The 17,990-nt window shown below is 43.5% G+C and overlaps 1 protein-coding gene across 2 annotated transcripts; it reads right to left on the bottom strand.

Moving 5' to 3' along the window:
* Positions 1-689: 689 nt before the first annotated feature.
* Positions 690-16,692, bottom strand: LOC112245297 (protein NEDD1). Of its 2 annotated transcripts, none has more exons than XM_024413316.2 (16): positions 16,469-16,692; positions 15,405-15,548; positions 14,819-14,913; positions 14,593-14,709; positions 14,267-14,407; positions 13,828-14,057; positions 13,353-13,557; positions 12,534-12,714; positions 12,257-12,367; positions 12,065-12,118; positions 11,616-11,717; positions 11,040-11,272; positions 5,903-6,092; positions 3,845-3,980; positions 3,021-3,087; positions 690-1,592 (listed from the first exon to the last, which is right to left on the bottom strand). In XM_024413316.2, exons 1-16 carry the CDS (start codon positions 16,665-16,667, stop codon positions 1,488-1,490), a joined length of 2,310 nt encoding a protein of 769 aa, XP_024269084.1. In that variant the 5' UTR covers positions 16,668-16,692; the 3' UTR covers positions 690-1,487. The 2 variants fall into 2 exon arrangements, with proteins under 2 accessions (XP_024269084.1, XP_024269085.1); XM_024413317.2 differs by having other exon boundaries at positions 16,473-16,691.
* Between the last annotated feature and the right edge of the window lie 1,298 nt (positions 16,693-17,990).

Raw genomic sequence — 17,990 nt, 5'->3', positions numbered from 1 at the left:
AAAACCTCAATGGAATCTTCCATCTTTCTTTTGTGTAGTCATACAAGTGCCACTTTGGGCCAGTCCATCGTTCAAATCAGTATTTTTGAACTGTTCATTTTTTTTTAGAAAAAAAGTCTCAACTTAGCTACTTCAAATTTCTAGAATTAACATCCATTTGAAATGGACCACAGGGACAGGTTAGTTGTCTGCCAGTGCTCACCTGGCAGCATGCCCTTCCACTGCGGTCTGCCACAGGCGGAGTGTTCCATCCTCCGAGCTGCTGGCATAGAGCTCCTCTATCCGTGTTTGTCCTATGGTCCGTGCTAGATCTTTGGGACGTCCCTACCCTATGGAAGTTGACATTTTAAATGGGTAATGGTTAAGGACGTCCCAAGGATCCCAGATAGCACTGATCCTAAGGTTGCTTTTATTCCATTTTGATGATGTGGCCATGCAGTCTGATCTAGTTTTTAAATTCCTCCATTAGGAAGTATTTGGGCTCTAAGCATCAGATTTGTTTTAATCAATACTATTACAGATGTTTAAGTATTATTTTGTAAGTGTTGTTGCACCTGTATTTCATTGTTAAATTAAAGAATTAACATGCTGTCTCTTTATGGAACCATTCACAGTGCATTGTAACTGAAAACGTTCAACGGTCTCCTGCGTCACTCTGAAATCAGAATGAATTACATTAAGAGATTGTATGCATATTGAGTATTTATTTTCCTCTTATAAACAAAATCTATAACAAAAGAAACTCAACTATGAGGAGCAGAAACTTGGCGATGCAAGCACCCTTCATAGAGGGTGCTTAGTCCACAACACACACTATCATGATTATGCCTTCCAACAAAGGCATGCCCTAATTTATCTTCAGTATTCCAGTAAAAGCCAAAAGATACTATCAACTTCAACCATACTGAAGTATTTAAGGGCAATCCCAAGCTAATGCATCTTCCAATCCCTGGGTCCTTGCTGATCACTCCTTCACAGATCTAAAAGGAATGAATAGGTATCAGCAATATTGTAACAGAGTTTGCATCATTACTTACACTTGTCAATTATATTAGATCCACTGGTGGAGTCAACAAGGACCTGCGAGAGGAGAGACCGGTTTTGAATTGGGGTAAAATAGTGCCATGCCATCACGGGCCAGTCCAGCATGATAACCACTGTGTCATACCTTGTGACTGATAACATACTGGTCCAGCCCTTGGGTTACAACTAGTAAGGCACTTCTTAATTAATCCATTCCAAGGCCCTTGGCAAGTTTGACATGTACAAAATAAACTGGTGAGAATACAAAAGGGTCCCTGCATGCCATGTAAAGAGACGGAGGGAATTAAACCAGGATACAAAAAAAAAGGCACATTTGGCCTTCAGAGTTCTGTCCCTGGCACGATTATTCCACATAGACCTTGAGCTCTGCGGAAGACTTTTGTCCGAGTTGAGAAGGGACAACAACTGTATCCAGGGGTGATTAACTCCATCAAGTCAACCTCTCAGTAACTTTCTCGGAGTCGCTTGTTCTCCTCCCTCAGCTTCTCGATCTCCTCCACCAGCGAGTCATTGACAGAGTACTTCTCGATCAGACCATGGATCTCGTTCTGAAAGGCAGCAAGGAACCAAGAGCAGGGTTTATACACATTTTGACAGAAGGAATAAAACGAAATGTTATTGTTTAAATTATGATTTGTTCAAATTTAATTAACTTTATGGCCTTATTCGCCAGTGTTGTGATAATTTTTTTGTGACTTGACGAAAACATTAATACATGCTAATAATGGCTAAACAGATAACTATAGGGTACAATATACAGTTGAAGTCAGAAGTTTACATACACCTTAGCCAAATACATTTAAACTCAGTTTCACTATTCCTGACATTTAATCCTAGTAAAAACTCCCCGTCTTAGGTCAGTTAAGATCAGCACTATTTTAAGAATGTGAAATGTCAGAATAATAGTAGAGAGAATAATTTATTTCAGCTTTTATTTCTTTCATCACATTCCCAGTGGGTCAGAAGTTTACATACACTCTTAGTATTTTGTAGCATTGCCTTTAAATTGTTTAACTTGGGTCAAACGCTTCCCACAATAAGTTGGGTGAATTTTGGCCCATTCCTCCTGACAGAGCAGGTGCAACTGAGTCAGGTTTGTAGGCCTCCTTGCTCACACACGGTTTTTCAGTTCTGCCCACAAATTTTCTATAGGATTGAGGTCAGGGCTTTGTGATGGCCACTCCAATACCATTTTGCCACAACTTTGGAAGAATGCTTGGGGTCATTGTCCATTTGGAAGCTTCTAATGCCATTACATCATTTTATGGAATTTTTAAAGCTGTTTAGAGGCAGTCAACTTAGTGTATGTAAACTTCTGACCCACTGGAATTGTGATACAGTGAATAAGTTAAATAATCTGTCTAAACAATTGTAGGAAAAATTGCTTGTGTCATGCACAAAGTAGATGTCCTAACCGACTTGCCAAAACTATAGTTTGTTAACAAGAAATTTGTGGAGTGGTTGAAAAATGAGTTAATGACTCCAACCTAAGTGTATGTAAACTTACAACTTCAACTGTATGCTGGTTGTTAGCTTACATAACTGATGTGTATAATTGTAAGGGATACTTTTATGGATAATATTAACATTTACAGAGTGGGTGAGCGCCATTCAAGTGTATGTAAACTTCCGACTTCAACTGTATGTTTTGAATTGGCTGCCTCGCACATATGCAGGTGATTCATTCAAACACAGATGCCCTAAAGTGTCATTCGGATCCTGGTTGAAATGTTGATTTTTATTTGATTGATAACCTTAAAAATGACATTAACAGAAATGATACAATGATTTTCTATGACGTTTCCAGGCCTGAAAAACCCCATTTTAAAATGCCATGACTTTTCCAGGATTTTCATGACAGTACGAACCCTGCAAGAGGTCAGTTTGGGAAATGGAACCACAATGCAGACTGGTTTAGCGTGTGCTTTTATCAGGGACTCAAGTGTGGAGTTAGACCAGAGGGACATGTCACATACCAGCTGAATGTAGAACTGTTTGACCATCTCCACCTGGAGGTTCACTATGTCTCGGTGGCAGGCGTCCCTGTGGAGGAAACAGGGTTAGCCAAAAATCTACAAAACTATTTGTTAGGAATTTTATGAGTAATGACTAAACAATATCTACATTTTAAATAGAACTATAACTAATTCAACTCTACTCTGTTTTATTATATCTGATTAATAATGTTAATTCACAAGGAAGGGATTGTGTAGCATGAAACAGGGGGTAATTAAACATAATAAATACAATTTCAGCTAGGTTGGGGAGGAATGGATTGTGGGTTTTTAAGTAAGCAAAAAGGGTTGTTAACCTATGGTTGAACCAACTCAACTTAGCTCTGGGATGTTTAGATAAGGCAGCGAGTGTTTTCCTGGGTTTTCCATTATCTGGAACTGTCTTCTAAATAGTGATGGATGAAGGTGAAGATTCCAGAAGTTAATCTTGATAAGTGTGTGTCTGGAGTGAGCGAGCTAGGGGGTTGGAATAAACTTTTGAACCTGCTTTGTCCTGGTCGATAGGAGGAAGGACAGTTTATAACCTATGACGTCATATTTTGTATATAAACTGTTGTTCGTGGTTACATGGCAGCGAGCTCCGAGAATAAATACTATTATCTAATTTTGATAAGACTGGTCTCTGTCTATTTTATGCAAATAGGAATCTTACAAATTCTTATGAAATAGACTGAGTGAATTTAATTATAGGAATTATGAAATTCCAATGACACTATTGAACAGAGAAACAGTGCACAAGATGGTTCGGCAACTGTAAGTGATATGCTGTGAGAAGGTGCACCCACCGGAAGTCTTCCAGGGTCTCATGGATCATGTTGCGGATGAACTGGATCTGTAGAGATGTGAGGGGAGCCCCTCCACCCTCTGTTCCAACAGCCTCCACTATTCTCTCGGATAGCGAGGATGCCACTGCCAAAGACACTGACAGGGTATTTTTCATTAGTTTCATCAACTCACTACCACACACTGTACATGTAATGCTGTGCATACATAATTTCATATTTTACAATACTGAACAAAAATAGGAACGCAACATACACCAATTTCAAATATTTACAGTTCATAAGTAAATCAGTCAATTGAAATAAATAAATAAAGCCTTAATCTATGGATTTCACATGACTGGGAATACAGATATGCATCTGTTGGTCACAGAAAACTTTTTTTTTAAGGTAGAGGTGTGGATCAGAAAACCAGTCAGTATCTGGTGTGACTACCATTTGCTTCGCATAGAGTTGATCAGGCTGTTGATTGTGGTCTGTGGAATACTGGATATAGCCTCACTACTGTTATTTTACTGTTGTTTTTTTATTTCTTTACTTATCTATTGTTCCCCTAATACCTATTTTTTAGTTAAAAACTGCACTGTTGGTTAAGGCCTGTAAGTAAGCATTTCACGGTTGTATTCAGTGCATGTGACAAATAAACTTTGATTTGATGTCCCACTCCGCTTCAATGGCTGTGCAAAGTTGCTAAAATTGGCAAGAACTGGAACAGACTGCAGTACATGTAAATACAGAGCATCCCAAACATGCTCAATTAGAAACATGTCTGGTGAGTATGCAGGAACATTTTCAGCATCCAGGAATTGTGTATAGATCCTTGCGACATAGGAACGTGCATTATCATGCTGAAACATGAGGTGATGGTGGAAGATGAATTGAATGGCACGACAATGAACCTCAGGACCTTGTCACGGTATCTCTGTGCATTAAAATTGCCATCAATTAAATGCAATTGTGTTTGTTATCCGTAGTCTATGCCTGCCCATATCATATAACCCCATCGTCACCATGGGGTACTCTGTTCATAACGGTGACATCAGAAAACCGCTTGCCCACACAACACTATACACGTGGTCTGCAGTTGTGGGGCCGGTTGGACATACTGCCAAATTCTGAAAAATGACAGCGGCAGCTTATGGTAGGGAAATTAACATTCAATTATCTGGAATCAGCTCTGGTGGATATTCCTTAATTGCTCTTTTTTTCTCTTCGTGGTATCCAAATTTGGTAGTTACAGTCTTGTCTCATCACTGCAACTCCTGTACGGACTCGGGAGAGGCAAAGGTCGAGAGCCATGCGTCCGCCGAAACACGACCCAACCAAGCCGCACTGCTTCTTAACACAATGCCAGCTTAACCCGGAAGCCAGCCACACCAATGTGTCAGAGGAAACACCGTACACCAGGCGACAGTGTCAGCGTGCATGCACCCAGGCCCACCACAGGAGTCGCTAGAGCGCGATGGGACAAGGACATCCCTGCCGGCCAAACCCTCCCCTAACCCGGACGACGCTGGGCCAATTGTGCGCCACCCATGGGGCTGCGACAGAGCTTGGACTCAAACCAGGACCTCTAGTGGCACAGCTAGCACTGCGATGCAGTGCCTTAGACCACTGCGCCACTCGGGAGGCCTGGTGGACATTCCTGCAGTCAGCATGCCAATTGCACGCTCCCTCAAAAAGGAGACATCGGTGGCATAGTGTTGTGTGACAAAACTGCACTTTTTAGAGTGGTCTTTTATTTTCCTCAGCACAAGATACACCTGTGTAATGATCATGCTGTTTAATCAGCTTCTTGATAATCCATCAACCTGACAGGTGTGGCATACCTTGGCAAAGTAGAAATGCTCACTAACAGGGATATAAAAACATTTTTGTGCATATGGAAAAATACTGGGGTCTTTTATTTCATCTCATGAAACATGGGACCAACACTTTACATGTTACGTTTATATTTTTGTTCTGTATAGTTATGATATAATACATGTTATGCTAAATTCATTGATATAGCATATTATCTACAGCTCTCACCCAAACAGACTAATAACAACACTAACTCACCTGGTACAATAATGGGCAGCACACCATTTAGGGGCGTGTTGTAGCTCAGCTGGGCCTGCAATTCATTGGTCCTCAGGCCGGGTTCAGTGGTGAAGAACGGCGGTGCTGGTTGGCTGTATGAGGTCTGGGCTGATGACGTGAGCGTGGTTGGGCCTTCACCCTCCAGACTGGAACCACTGCCCTTCTCATACTGTCAGTCAAACAGCCACAGGTGAAGAGCAGCTTGAACATTGTCTCCAGTTTCAGTACTGCCTGGACCACAACTTGCTTAGAAGCCATTAAATCCTGCATCCATAGTCCTATTTTGAGTAGCCTTACAGTAGAAGCCAGGCATAAAATAATGCCTATTTTAGAGGGGGCTTGCTTATGGGTGGGAGACAACTTTCATCTGTATGAGAGGTTGACTATTGTGTACAATGCCTTCATAAAGCATTCACACCCCTTGACTTTTCCCACATTTTGTTGTGCTACAGCCTGAATTTAAAATTCGATTTTGTGACACTGGCCTACACACAATACCCTATAATGGCAAAGTGGAATTGTGTTTTTAGATTATTTTAAACAAAATAATTCAAAATGAAAAGCTGAAATGTCTTCAGTCAATAAGTATTCAACCCCTTTGTTATGGAGAGACAATCATTTCAGGAGTAAACATTTGCAGACATTGAATATCCCTTTGAGCATAGTGAAGTTATTAATTGCACTTTGGATACATCCAGTCAATACAAAGATACAGGTGTTCTTCCTAACTCAGTTGCCAGAGAGGGAAACCTCTCAGGGATTTCACCATGAGGCCAACAGTGACTTTAAACCGGTTACAGAGTTTAAAGCCTGTGATAGGAGAAAACTGTGGATGGATCAACATTGTAATTACTCCACAATACTAATCTAATTAACAGAGTGAAAATGAAGCCTGTACAGAATAAAAAAAGATTCCAAAACATGCATCATGTTTGCAACAAGGCACTAAATCAAATCAAATTTTATTTGTCACATGAGCCGAATAAAACAGTTTGACCTTACAGTGAAATGCTTGCTTACAAGCCCCTAACCGACAACGCAGTTTAAAAAAAATATGGATAAGAATAAGAGATAAAAGTAACAAGTAATTAAAGAGCAGCAGTAAAATAACAATAGCGAGACTATATACAGGGGGGTACCGATACTGTGTCAAGGTGCGGGGGCACAGTTGAGGTTGTACGTACATGTAGGCAAAGTTATTTAAAGTGACTATGCATAGATAACAGAGAGTAGCAGTGGTGTAAAGAGGGGGAGAGGCATTGAAAATAGTCTGGGTAGCCATTTGACTAGATGTTCAGGAGTCATATGGCTTGGGAGTAAAAGCGGTTTTGAAGCCTCTTGGACCTAGACTTGGCCCTCCGGTACCGCTTGCTGTGCGGTAGCAGAGAGAACAGTCTATGACTAGGGTGGCTGGAGTCATTGACAATTGTTAGGGCCTTCCTCTGACACCGACTGGTATAGAGGTCCTGGATGGCAGGAAGCTTGGCCCCAGTGATGTACTGGGCTGTTCGCACTACCCTCTGTGGTGCCTTGCGGTCAAAGGCCGAGCAGTTGCCATACCAGGCAGTGATGCAACCAGTCATGCTCTCGATGGTGCAGCTGTAGAACCTTTTGAGGATCTGAGGACCCATGCCAAATCTTTTCAGTCTCCTGAGGGGAATAGGCTTTGTTGTGCCCTCTTTACGACTGTCTTGGTGTGCTTGGACCATTCTAGTGTGTTGGTGATGTGGACACCAAGAAACTCGAAGCTCTCAACCTGCTCCACTGCAGCCCGGTCGATAAGAATGGGGGCGTGCTCGGTCCTCTTTTTCCTGTAGTCCACAATACTCTCCTTAGTCTTGATCATGTTGAGGGAGAGGTTGTTGTCCTGGCACCACACGGCCAGGTCTCTGACCTCCTCCTTATAAGCTGTCTTGTTGTTGTCAGTGATCAGGCCTACCACTGTTGTGTAATCGGAAAATGTAATGATGATGTTGGAGTCGTGCCTGGCTGTGCAGTCATGAGTGAACAGGGAGTACAGGAGGGGACTGAGCACACACCCCTGAGGGGCCCCTGTGTTGAGGATCAGCGTTGTGGATGTGTTGTTACCTATCCTAATCACCTGGGTTGGCGGCCCGTCAGGAAGTCCAGGATCCAGTTGCAGGGGGAGGTGTTTAGTCCCAGGGTCCTTAGCTTATTGATGAGCTTTGAGGGCACTATGGTGTTGAACGCTGAGCTGTAGTCAATGAAAAGCACATGTGTGTTCCTTTTGTCCAGGTGGGAAAGGGCAGTGTGGAGTGCAACAGAGATCGCAACATCTGTAGATCTGTTGGGGCGGTATGCAAATTGGAGTGGGTCTAGGGTTTCTGGGATGATGGTGTTGTTGTGAGCCATGACTAGCCTTTCAAAGCACTTCATGGCTACAGATGTGAGTGCTACAGGTCAGTAGTCATTTAGGAAGGTTACTTTAGTGTTCTTGGGCACAGGTCCTATGGTGGTCTGCTTAAAACATGTTGGCATTACGGACTCGGACAGGGAGTGGTTGAAAATGTCAGTGAAGACACTTGACAGTTGGTCAGCGCATGCTCGCAGTACACTACCTGGTAATCTGTCTGGTCCTGTGGCCTTGTGAATGTTGACCTGTTTAAAGGTCTTACTCACATCGGCTGTGGAGAGTGTGATCACACATTCTTCCCGGAACAGCTGGTGCTGTCATGAATGTTTCAGTGTTATTTGCCTTGAAGCGAGCATAGAAGTAGTTTAGCTCGTCTGGTAGACTCATGTCACTGGGCAGCTCTCGGCTGTGCTTCCCTTTGTAGTCTGTCATGGTTTGCAAGCCCTGCCACATAAGACAAGCATCGGAGCCGGTGTAGTACGATTCGATCTTAGTCCTATATTAACGCTTTGCCTGTTTGATGGTTCGCCGCAGCAGCTCTGGCCTGTAATCCATGGCTTCTAGTTGGGGTCACTGTGGGGACGACGTCATCAATGCACTTATTGATGAAGCCAATGACTGATGTGGTGTACTCCCCAATGCCATCGGAGGAATCCTGGAACATATTTGTCTGTGCTAACAAAACAGTCCTGTAGCTTAGCATCTGCTTCATCTGACCACTTTTTTAATCGATCTAGTCACTGTTGATTCCTACTTTAATTTTTGCTTGTACGCAGGAATCAGGAGGATAGAATTATGGTCAGATTTGCCAAATGGAGGGCGAGCTTTGTATGCATCTCTGTGTGTGTAAAGGTGGTCCAGAGTTATTTTCCCTCTGGTCGCACATGTGACATGCTGGTAGAAATGAGGTCAAACAGATTTAAGTTTCCCTGCATTAAAGTCCCCGGCCACTAGGAGTGTCGCCCCTGGGTGAACGTTTTCTTGTTAGCATTGAATGAGCTGTATTCCGCCATAAGCTATCTTAGTGTCAGCCTCTGACTGTGGTGGTATGTAAACAGCTACAAAGAATACAGATGAAAACTCTCTCGGTAGGTAGTGTGGTCAACAGCTTATCATGAGATACTCTACCTCGAGCAATAGCTTGAGACTTCCTTAGGTATGGTGCACCAGCTGTTATTTACAAAAATACATCATCCGCCGCCCCTTGTCTTACCAGACGCCGCTGTTCTTTCCTGCCGGTACATCGTATAACCAGACAGATGTATGTTGATATTGTCGTCATTCAGCCACGTGAAGCATAAGATGTTACAGTTTTTAATGTTCCGCTGGTAGTTTAATCTTCCGCGTAACTCATCGATTTTATTCTCCAAGGATTGTACGTTTGCTAGCAGAATGGAGGGGAGTGGAGGTTTATTCGATCACCTACGAATTCTCAGATGGCAGCCTCCCTTCGGCCCCTCTTTCGCCGCCTCCTCTTCATACAGATCACTGGGACCGGGTCCTGTTCCCGAGGAAGCGGTATATCCTTTGCGTCGGGGTTATCAGAGTCGTGAAAGGGAAAAAAAGGATTCTGCCAGTCCGTGGTGAGTAATAGCAGTCCTGATGTCTAGAAGTTATTTTCGGTCAAAAGAGACGGTAGCGGCAACATTATGTACAAAATAAGTAACAAACGATGCAAATAAACACAATCTGTTGGGGGCACGTAAAATGTCTACCTGTGCCGTCTAACACTGCAAAAAAAAATATATATATAAAGCAATTAACTTTTTGTTCTGAAAACAAAGGGTTATGGTTGGGGCAAATCCAATACATTACTCAGTACCACTCTCCGTATTTTCAAGCATACTGGTGGCTCCATCATGTTATGGATTAGCTTGTAATCATTAAGGACTGGGGAGTTTTTCCAGGATAAAAAAAGATACGGAATGGAGCTAAGCACAGGTAAAATCGTAAAGGAAAACCTGGTTCAGTCAGCTTTCCACCAGACACAGGGAGATGAATTCACTTTTCAGCAGGACAATAACCTAAAACACAAGGCCAAATCTACACTGGAGTTGCTTACCAAGACAGAGAATGTTCCTGAGTGGCCGAGTTACAGTTGACTTAAATCTACGCCAAGACCTGAAAATGGTTGTCTAGCAATGATCAACAACAAATGACAGAGCTTGAAGACTTCTCAAAATAATAAAATGGGCAAATGTTGCACAATCCAGGTGTGGAAAGCTCTTAGAGACTTGTACCTTTGGCATTGATTACAGCTGTTTCTACAATGTATTGACTCGGATGTGAATACTTAGGTAAATTAGATATTTCAGTATTTAATTTCCAATAAATGTACAAACATTTCTACAAACATGTTGTTTCACTGTCATTGAGTATTGTGTGTAAAAAAAATATATCTTTAATCCATTTTGAATTCAGGCTGTATCACCAAAATGTGGAATAAGTCAAGGGGTATGAATACTTTCTGAAGGCACTGCACATTTTGACAGGAAAAACAGAGACTAAATCAGGAGTTTCATTTCTGGTTCTGGGGCTTCCCTGATCGGCACCTTTTTGTTCCAGCCCAACACTATCACATTTGATTCAAGTAATGAATGTCCTTAGGTATTTGTATCAGGTCTGATAGTGTTGGGCTGGGAAGACCCCAGGACAATAATTGAATACTCCTGGTTCAAATGGTCTGTGTCAGCATTCCAAGTTGGTCATGGTACAACAGCTGATTGAATAAGGTAGACTGACCCTTTTTGAGTCCTGTGTGTCTGTCTGCGCTGGTGCAGGAGGCATGGCTAGCTCCTCTTTGATTGGTGAAGGGGTCTGGAAGACAGGTAGGGGGCTGTAACAGCACCCTCCTCCAAGGGTGCCCAGGGGAGTCTTGTGGTGTGGGGGACCACCAGAGTAGGTAGGGAGGAAGTCCAGATTGTTTCCTTTCTTCACATTTGATTCATCTGCAGTCATTCCATGGGTTTTGTAATCTGCAAAGATCAAGAAAATCAATGGTGTTACCGTACCTATAGACTTCTAGTCATTACGCTAATGCTAGTTAAGTGTCGGCTCACGAAACTACCGATAACTTCCTCCATACTGCAGGCAGAGGCATAAAAATGGTATCCTCAAGTTCATCTGACTCTGGGTAAGTAGAACAGGGTAAATGCAAGAATCTCTCAGTATCCCTCAATTAAAGTGGAAAGGGTTTGGAAAAGTTTGCAGGTTTGTGAAGCTGTGCAGAACAAATCATCAAATCAAATCAAAAAAATCAAATCAAATCAAAAACAATGTGAACTTTGAATGTCAAGAGACACACAAATAGAATCTCACCCTCTCTAACAGGAGAGAAAATGTCCAGACTGTTGCGTCCCACTTTGCTGAACTTCTCCATGCTTTGCTGCCCTTCTCTGGAGAACATATCCAAACTGATCGCTATGGTACATACAAACAACAGTCACAAATGTGGTCTCAATCATGTACACCAGTATATATGAGATGTACAGTGGACAGTGAACTTTATTGAATGTTTATAGCAGTGTTTCTCAATCAATTCCTGGATGAACCCCACATGGTGCACATTTTTATTCTAGCCCAGCACTAACACACCCAATTCAACTACTAGCCAAGCCCTTGATTAGTTGCATCAGGTTTATTACAGAGGGATAATTGAAAAAGACGCACGTCTTCAACTCATGGTTAGCGGTGCAGGGTCCTCATGACCATTCATTCAATGAGAGAACTACTTGAACTGTAAAAGAGGACATGGCAAATACAACTACCTTTCCCTTTGATTCCACCAGAAGCATCACCACTCATCCTGTGGGCTTTGTAATCTAAAGACAAAGAAAACAAGCTGTCAGTTTGAAAAGAAAACAGAGAGGAGAGAGAGACTGACAACCAAATCTAAACTTGATATATCAGAGAGTAAGTTGAAACTAAATTGTAGAGTCAAAGACAAGTGTGGAGCTCACCGTCTTTTACGGGGGAGAAGATGTCCAGGCTGTTTCTACCCACGCTGCTGAACTTGTCCAGACTAGGCAGGCAGTCAACACCCAGCTGGCCCTCTTCCTCTCTGTGTGTGCCTACACACACACACACACACACACACACACACACACACAATCTGCTCTCTGGACCTCCAAGCTAAGGTTTGACTAGCACTGGTCTAGACCATGAATTGGAAATCAGCTGGTGTTTCAGGTCAGGATGTTGGCCAGAGTATATTTGAGGTACTAGAGCGAGTCTGACCTGTGCCCTGGGCTTGTCCATCCCCTCTTTCTACTGCATGGTGTGCAGGCAGGCTAGAGGGGGGATTGGAGGTGGAGCTGGAGCTGGGGGTAGTTACTGGTAGGTAGGTACTACCCAGCCTGGCTGAGATCCTCTTGCTTGTCTGGGCCCTGGAAGACTTGCTTGAAGCTATTTTACTGGACTAACAAGGGAAAAACCAAGGGACATGGTTAGCTTGCAAAGGTCAAGTTTAATTGATCTCAGGTAACACATGCCAGTTAAATACATACAAGCTACAATACTGTCTCTATTGAGATCTGTATTTAAGGTTTTAGAAGCATTTGGGTCCTTTATTAGTCAGGAGCCCATAGCCATACAATGCAGGCTTACAGTGCATGCTGTCAAGAGATACACGCTGAACTGACAAAGTGCATTACTCTGGGCAAATGCTTACTGTAAAAACAAAAGGGCACAGCATTTCCCATCAAGTGAAATATAACACTCAATACAAAAGTATTTATGTCACAATAAGTGTCAAACTATTTACATAAATTAAGGAATACATTTTTGTTTTAAAGAGTTGGTTCCGCACAACATGCACAACAGACCAAAGAAAACCCACATGGTCTTGGCGTGCCCCCTTGCGCAAACAAATGTCATCCCAAAATCTCAAAACCAGTGTCTCAGTCACAGTACAGCTGCAGTCCCTAACAAAAATAAAATTTGAACTCAGTTTAGGAAATTCCAATTCAAGGGATTTTAAAGAGTGCTGTTTATTTTAAACTTTTCAAATCTTGTGACTGGAAATAATTTAAAAGTGGGCTGTGGTGTGTAGCCTACCTTGAGGTGTCTGCTCTGGGAACTCTGGAAGCGCAAGCTGGTGATGGAGGTCTTGTGTGCCACGGCAGTCTTAGTAGGGGAGCTGAGGTTGCGCAGGTCGTACAGGTACAGTCTGCCCTGGGTGGAGCCCACTACCAGCCCTGCCCCATCTGGAGTGAAGTCAATGGCCGTCAACGGGGACTCCACACACATGTTGCGGAGAATACTGCGAGAGAGGCAGCGGAAACAAACAAACATCAACACTGTACTTGAAAGCACAAGAGCCAGTTCTAAAGTCCCCTTCGCGCTGTTGAAGAACTAATCACTAGTAAAGGACAGCATCATTGACAAAGTACAAAATAATGTGAATGTGTTTTGACCCCCAAAAATTGCAACAACAAAGCTTGTAAAAAAAATACCAAGGTAACAGGCTCTCTCTCAGTCAAACAGTATATCCCTAAACTTGTTTGGTCAATACTAAACCCCATGCTCTTACATCTTGCTGGAGGTATCATAGCAGATGATCTTCTTGTCCAGGCCAACGGTGACAAAGAGCAGGTCGTTGGCAGGAGAGAAGGCCAGGCCTGAGGCAGGGGCCTTGTGGGCTCCATCGAACACGTGCAGCTCCTTCTGAGTGTTGGCGTCCCACAGGACCACCGAGCCGCTATCTGACACACTGCCCAGCAGGGAGCGCTTAACCACAGAGTACATCAGGTCGTGGATGGGCTAAGGTGGGAGGAATGTAATTTTAGACCTGAGGCATTTTAATTGTCCCCAATTTTGTCATTGTCTTTTATCCTTCAGCCTCATATTGATTTGATGACCAGTAACAACCCCTAGCCCCTACCACTCAGGCACTGGGATAGAATTGGCTAAGTGTGAGCAAACGGTCATGGTTACAGTGTTAAGTGTGTCAGGTCCAACAGAACACTCACTTGGTTGATGCCGTGTCCAAATGCATTACTGGACAGGTTGGTGGTGATGCTGTGCAGGATGATGTCACCACTGGTGGAGCCCGAGGCGATGTAGCTGTCACTGCCGTTGAAGGACACGCACGTCACCTCCTCTTTGTGGTCCTGGTGAGAGACATGTGAGGATGTAGATTGTGCCTTGAGTCTCTGTGCTAGTAATACAGGTAACTCTAAAATGCCTCGATATCTACACCGAAAGCTTGGACCAGATGTTCAGGTGAGATGTGTTCGAAATATAAGTACTAGAACATAGTTCCCATGGGTAGGGTCACAGGTAAGACTGATGGTACCTTGAGGGTGCGATGAAGCCTCTTGGCCTTCAGGTCCCAGATGTTAACAGAGTTATCAAGCCCCCCACTCACTAGGTACTGGGACGTTGAGTTCAGACTCACACGTGTCTGCTTTTTCTGAGGACAAAAAAATATAATAATGTGACAACATGCGGGAGGGTAATGAATTAGAATGGAACTGAAAGAGTTTTTTACTGGCCCTGGCTGTCAGGCCACATACACTCACCCCCTCTGCAAGCTCCACCACTGGGATAGGAGCGGACTTGAGACTGGATACCACCAGCTTGTCTCCTATACTGCTGGCACTTACAAGATACTGATCTGAGGAGTCAAGTCAAGGCAACTGACTGCATATTGTCATTTATGTCACAGAACAGAACTGGGTGGATGATAAAAATTACCTAAAAAATAAATTGTTTACATGAAGGTGTGGGGGCTGCTCACCACTATGGTTCAACTAGAATGTGACGAGAGCAAAAGGGAAAACAAAAAATAATCCATTATAACAGCGGTACCGGAGTGCCAAGTCTAGGACAAAAAGGCTTCTCAACAGTTTTTACCCCCAAGCCATACTACCTCAATAAGCCTGACTAACAGGTATATAGCCTTGCTACTCTTTTTCAAATGTCTTTCTACTGTTGTTTTATTTCTTTACTTACCTACACACACTTTTATTTGCACCATTGGTTAGAGCTTGTAAGTAAGCATTAGACTGTAAGGTTTACACCTGTTGTATTCGGCGCACGTGACAAATAAACTTTGATTTGAACATAGGTACATGGACATACCCAGAGGGTTAGTAAGAAGGATACTGTTGCTGCTCCAGCACACTTGGGCCACAGGGTGTGTAGCGCTGTGCGGGTTAAACTGTTCCAAAACTGTCATGGAGGCTGAGTCCCAGATCTTAACACAGTCACCCGACGACACCAGATGCGTCACCTCCTCCATAGCAACGGCTGCAGAGACACAAGGACCGCTGTGAGTGATGGCGCACACACACTCCCCCGTTGTCAGATGGATGCAAAATGAGATGCGTTTACTGAGAAATAACGCTGCTGCCAAGAAGCAAAGATGTTTTGAGCTTGCAGCGGGTGTATTTTCTCTGCAGTGAGACTGACATGACAAAGACCCCGAGTGTTCAATGATAGAACTTACCTCCCATCTACAGAGAGAAAGCCCATGTTAAGAGAATTATTTCACAACAAATTTTCAGAGAAGCGAAAACAACGTTAATGACGTGGCTAATAAATGAGCAAGCTATACAGAAGAAATGCATAATAAAAAAAGTGCAAATGACATTTCAATTGTTAACAGGCTATTTAGGTTAGCTAGCCCAAATGGAGATTTGAGCAAAGCTGAGAAAAGTTCTTATCAAACATTGCTACATGCACTATCAGCTAACTACTGAAGCTGTTCTAGTCACGTTAGCTATATTTATCAAGTCACAAGAACATTAGCTAGCTAACACCATTAGCAAAACAGCTAGATAACGTTAGCCAACTAAGTTAAAATGTAAACAGCTAGATAAGTTAGTTAGCCTGAATTGGCAAGCGAGTTGGTGGTTCTTTTGACTATTCAAAATTATCAAAACGTACAACCAAGCTGCTGTAAACACCTAAGTTAAATGGATAACTAGTGAACCTACTAACGTTAATTAACTAGTTAACCACAGGTAGCTAACGTTAGCTAGTTAGTTGAGACTACTTCTGCGAAGAAAGAGTAGCTAGCCTGTAAACGTTAGCCAGTGGCTAAATTTGATCAAGTTGCTAGCTAGCAAACGTTAGATTAGCTAAATAAAGTTTAAAGTACAGGGTTTGGTTATACTATCTAGCTAAAGTCATTAGTCAATGCGAGCTTGTCAATTCATGGCACTCACTTACTTGTTCCTGATTTCCTTGTGAAATTGTCCTATGAATTGTCTGTCGAAAGACTGGAATTGTCACAAACAATTTCAATAGTGTGCAATTGCAACCCGCAATTGGCGGCGATCCTGCATGTGGGCATTCCTGCATTTGCAGCCAGGACAGCGGCCCACTAAGTCCCCAGGGTTCCAGTTGGGAAGCAAGCCATCTCATGTATACAGAGGACACTGGCGGTACTGCAGTTTAACTGACGCCGAGCCCAGAAAGACCACTCATAGACGCCCCCATAGAGAACTCCATTCCAAATCAAATCAAATTTTATTTGTCACATACACATGGTTAGCAGATGTTAATGCGAGTGTAGCGAAATGCTTGTGCTTCTAGTTCCGACAATGCAGTAATAACGAGCAAGTAATCTAACAATTCCAAAAAAACTACTGTCTTATACACAGTGTAAGGGGATAAAGAATATGTACATAAGGATATATGAATGAGTGATGGTACAGAGCAGCATAGGCAAGATACAGTAGATGATATCGAGTACAGTATATACATATGAGATAAGTATGTAAACCAAGTGGCATAGTTAAAGTGGCTAGTGATACATGTATTACATAAGGATGCAGTCGATGATATAGAGTACAGGGTGGTGTAGGTGTCCTGGAGGGCAGGTAGTTTGCCCCCGGTGATGCGTTGTGCAGACCTCACTACCCTCTGGAGAGCCTTACGGTTGAGGGCGGTGCAGTTGCCATACCAGGCGGTGATACAGCCCGCCAGGATGCTCTCGATTGTGCATCTGTAGAAGTTTGTGAGTGCTTTTGGTGACAAGCCGAATTTCTTCAGCCTCCTGAGGTTGAAGAGGCGCTGCTGCGCCTTCCTCACGATGCTGTCTGTGTGAGTGGACCAATTCAGTTTGTCTGTGATGTGCATGCCGAGGAACTTAAAACTTGCTACCCTCTCCACTACTGTTCCATCGATGTGGATGGGGGTGTTCCCTCTGCTGTTTCCTGAAGTCCACAATCATCTCCTTAGTTTTGTTGACGTTGAGTGTGAGGTTATTTTCCTGACACCACACTCCGAGGGCCCTCACCTCCTCCCTGTAGGCCGTCTCGTCGTTGTTGGTAATCAAGCCTACCACTGTTGTGTCGTCCGCAAACTTGATGATTGAGTTGGAGGCGTGCGTGGCCACGCAGTCGTGGGTGAACAGGGAGTACAGGAGAGGGCTCAGAACGCACCCTTGTGGGGCCCCAGTGTTGAGGATCAGCGGGGAGGAGATGTTGTTGCCTACCCTCACCACCTGGGGGCGGCCCGTCAGGAAGTCCAGTACCCAGTTGCACAGGGCGGGGTCGAGACCCGGGGTCGAGACCCAGGGTCTCGAGCTTGATGACGAGCTTGGAGGGTACTATGGTGTTGAATGCCGAGCTGTAGTCGATGAACAGCATTCTCACATAGGTATTCCTCTTGTCCAGATGGGTTAGGGCAGTGTGCAGTGTGGTTGAGATTGCATCGTCTGTGGACCTATTTGGGCGGTAAGCA

This window comes from Oncorhynchus tshawytscha, linkage group LG06 (assembly GCF_018296145.1).
Source record: "Oncorhynchus tshawytscha isolate Ot180627B linkage group LG06, Otsh_v2.0, whole genome shotgun sequence".
Classification (NCBI taxonomy): domain Eukaryota; kingdom Metazoa; phylum Chordata; class Actinopteri; order Salmoniformes; family Salmonidae; genus Oncorhynchus; species Oncorhynchus tshawytscha.
The sequence above is the reverse complement of the archived record's forward strand: the minus strand, read 5'-3'. Positions and strand labels throughout refer to the sequence as shown.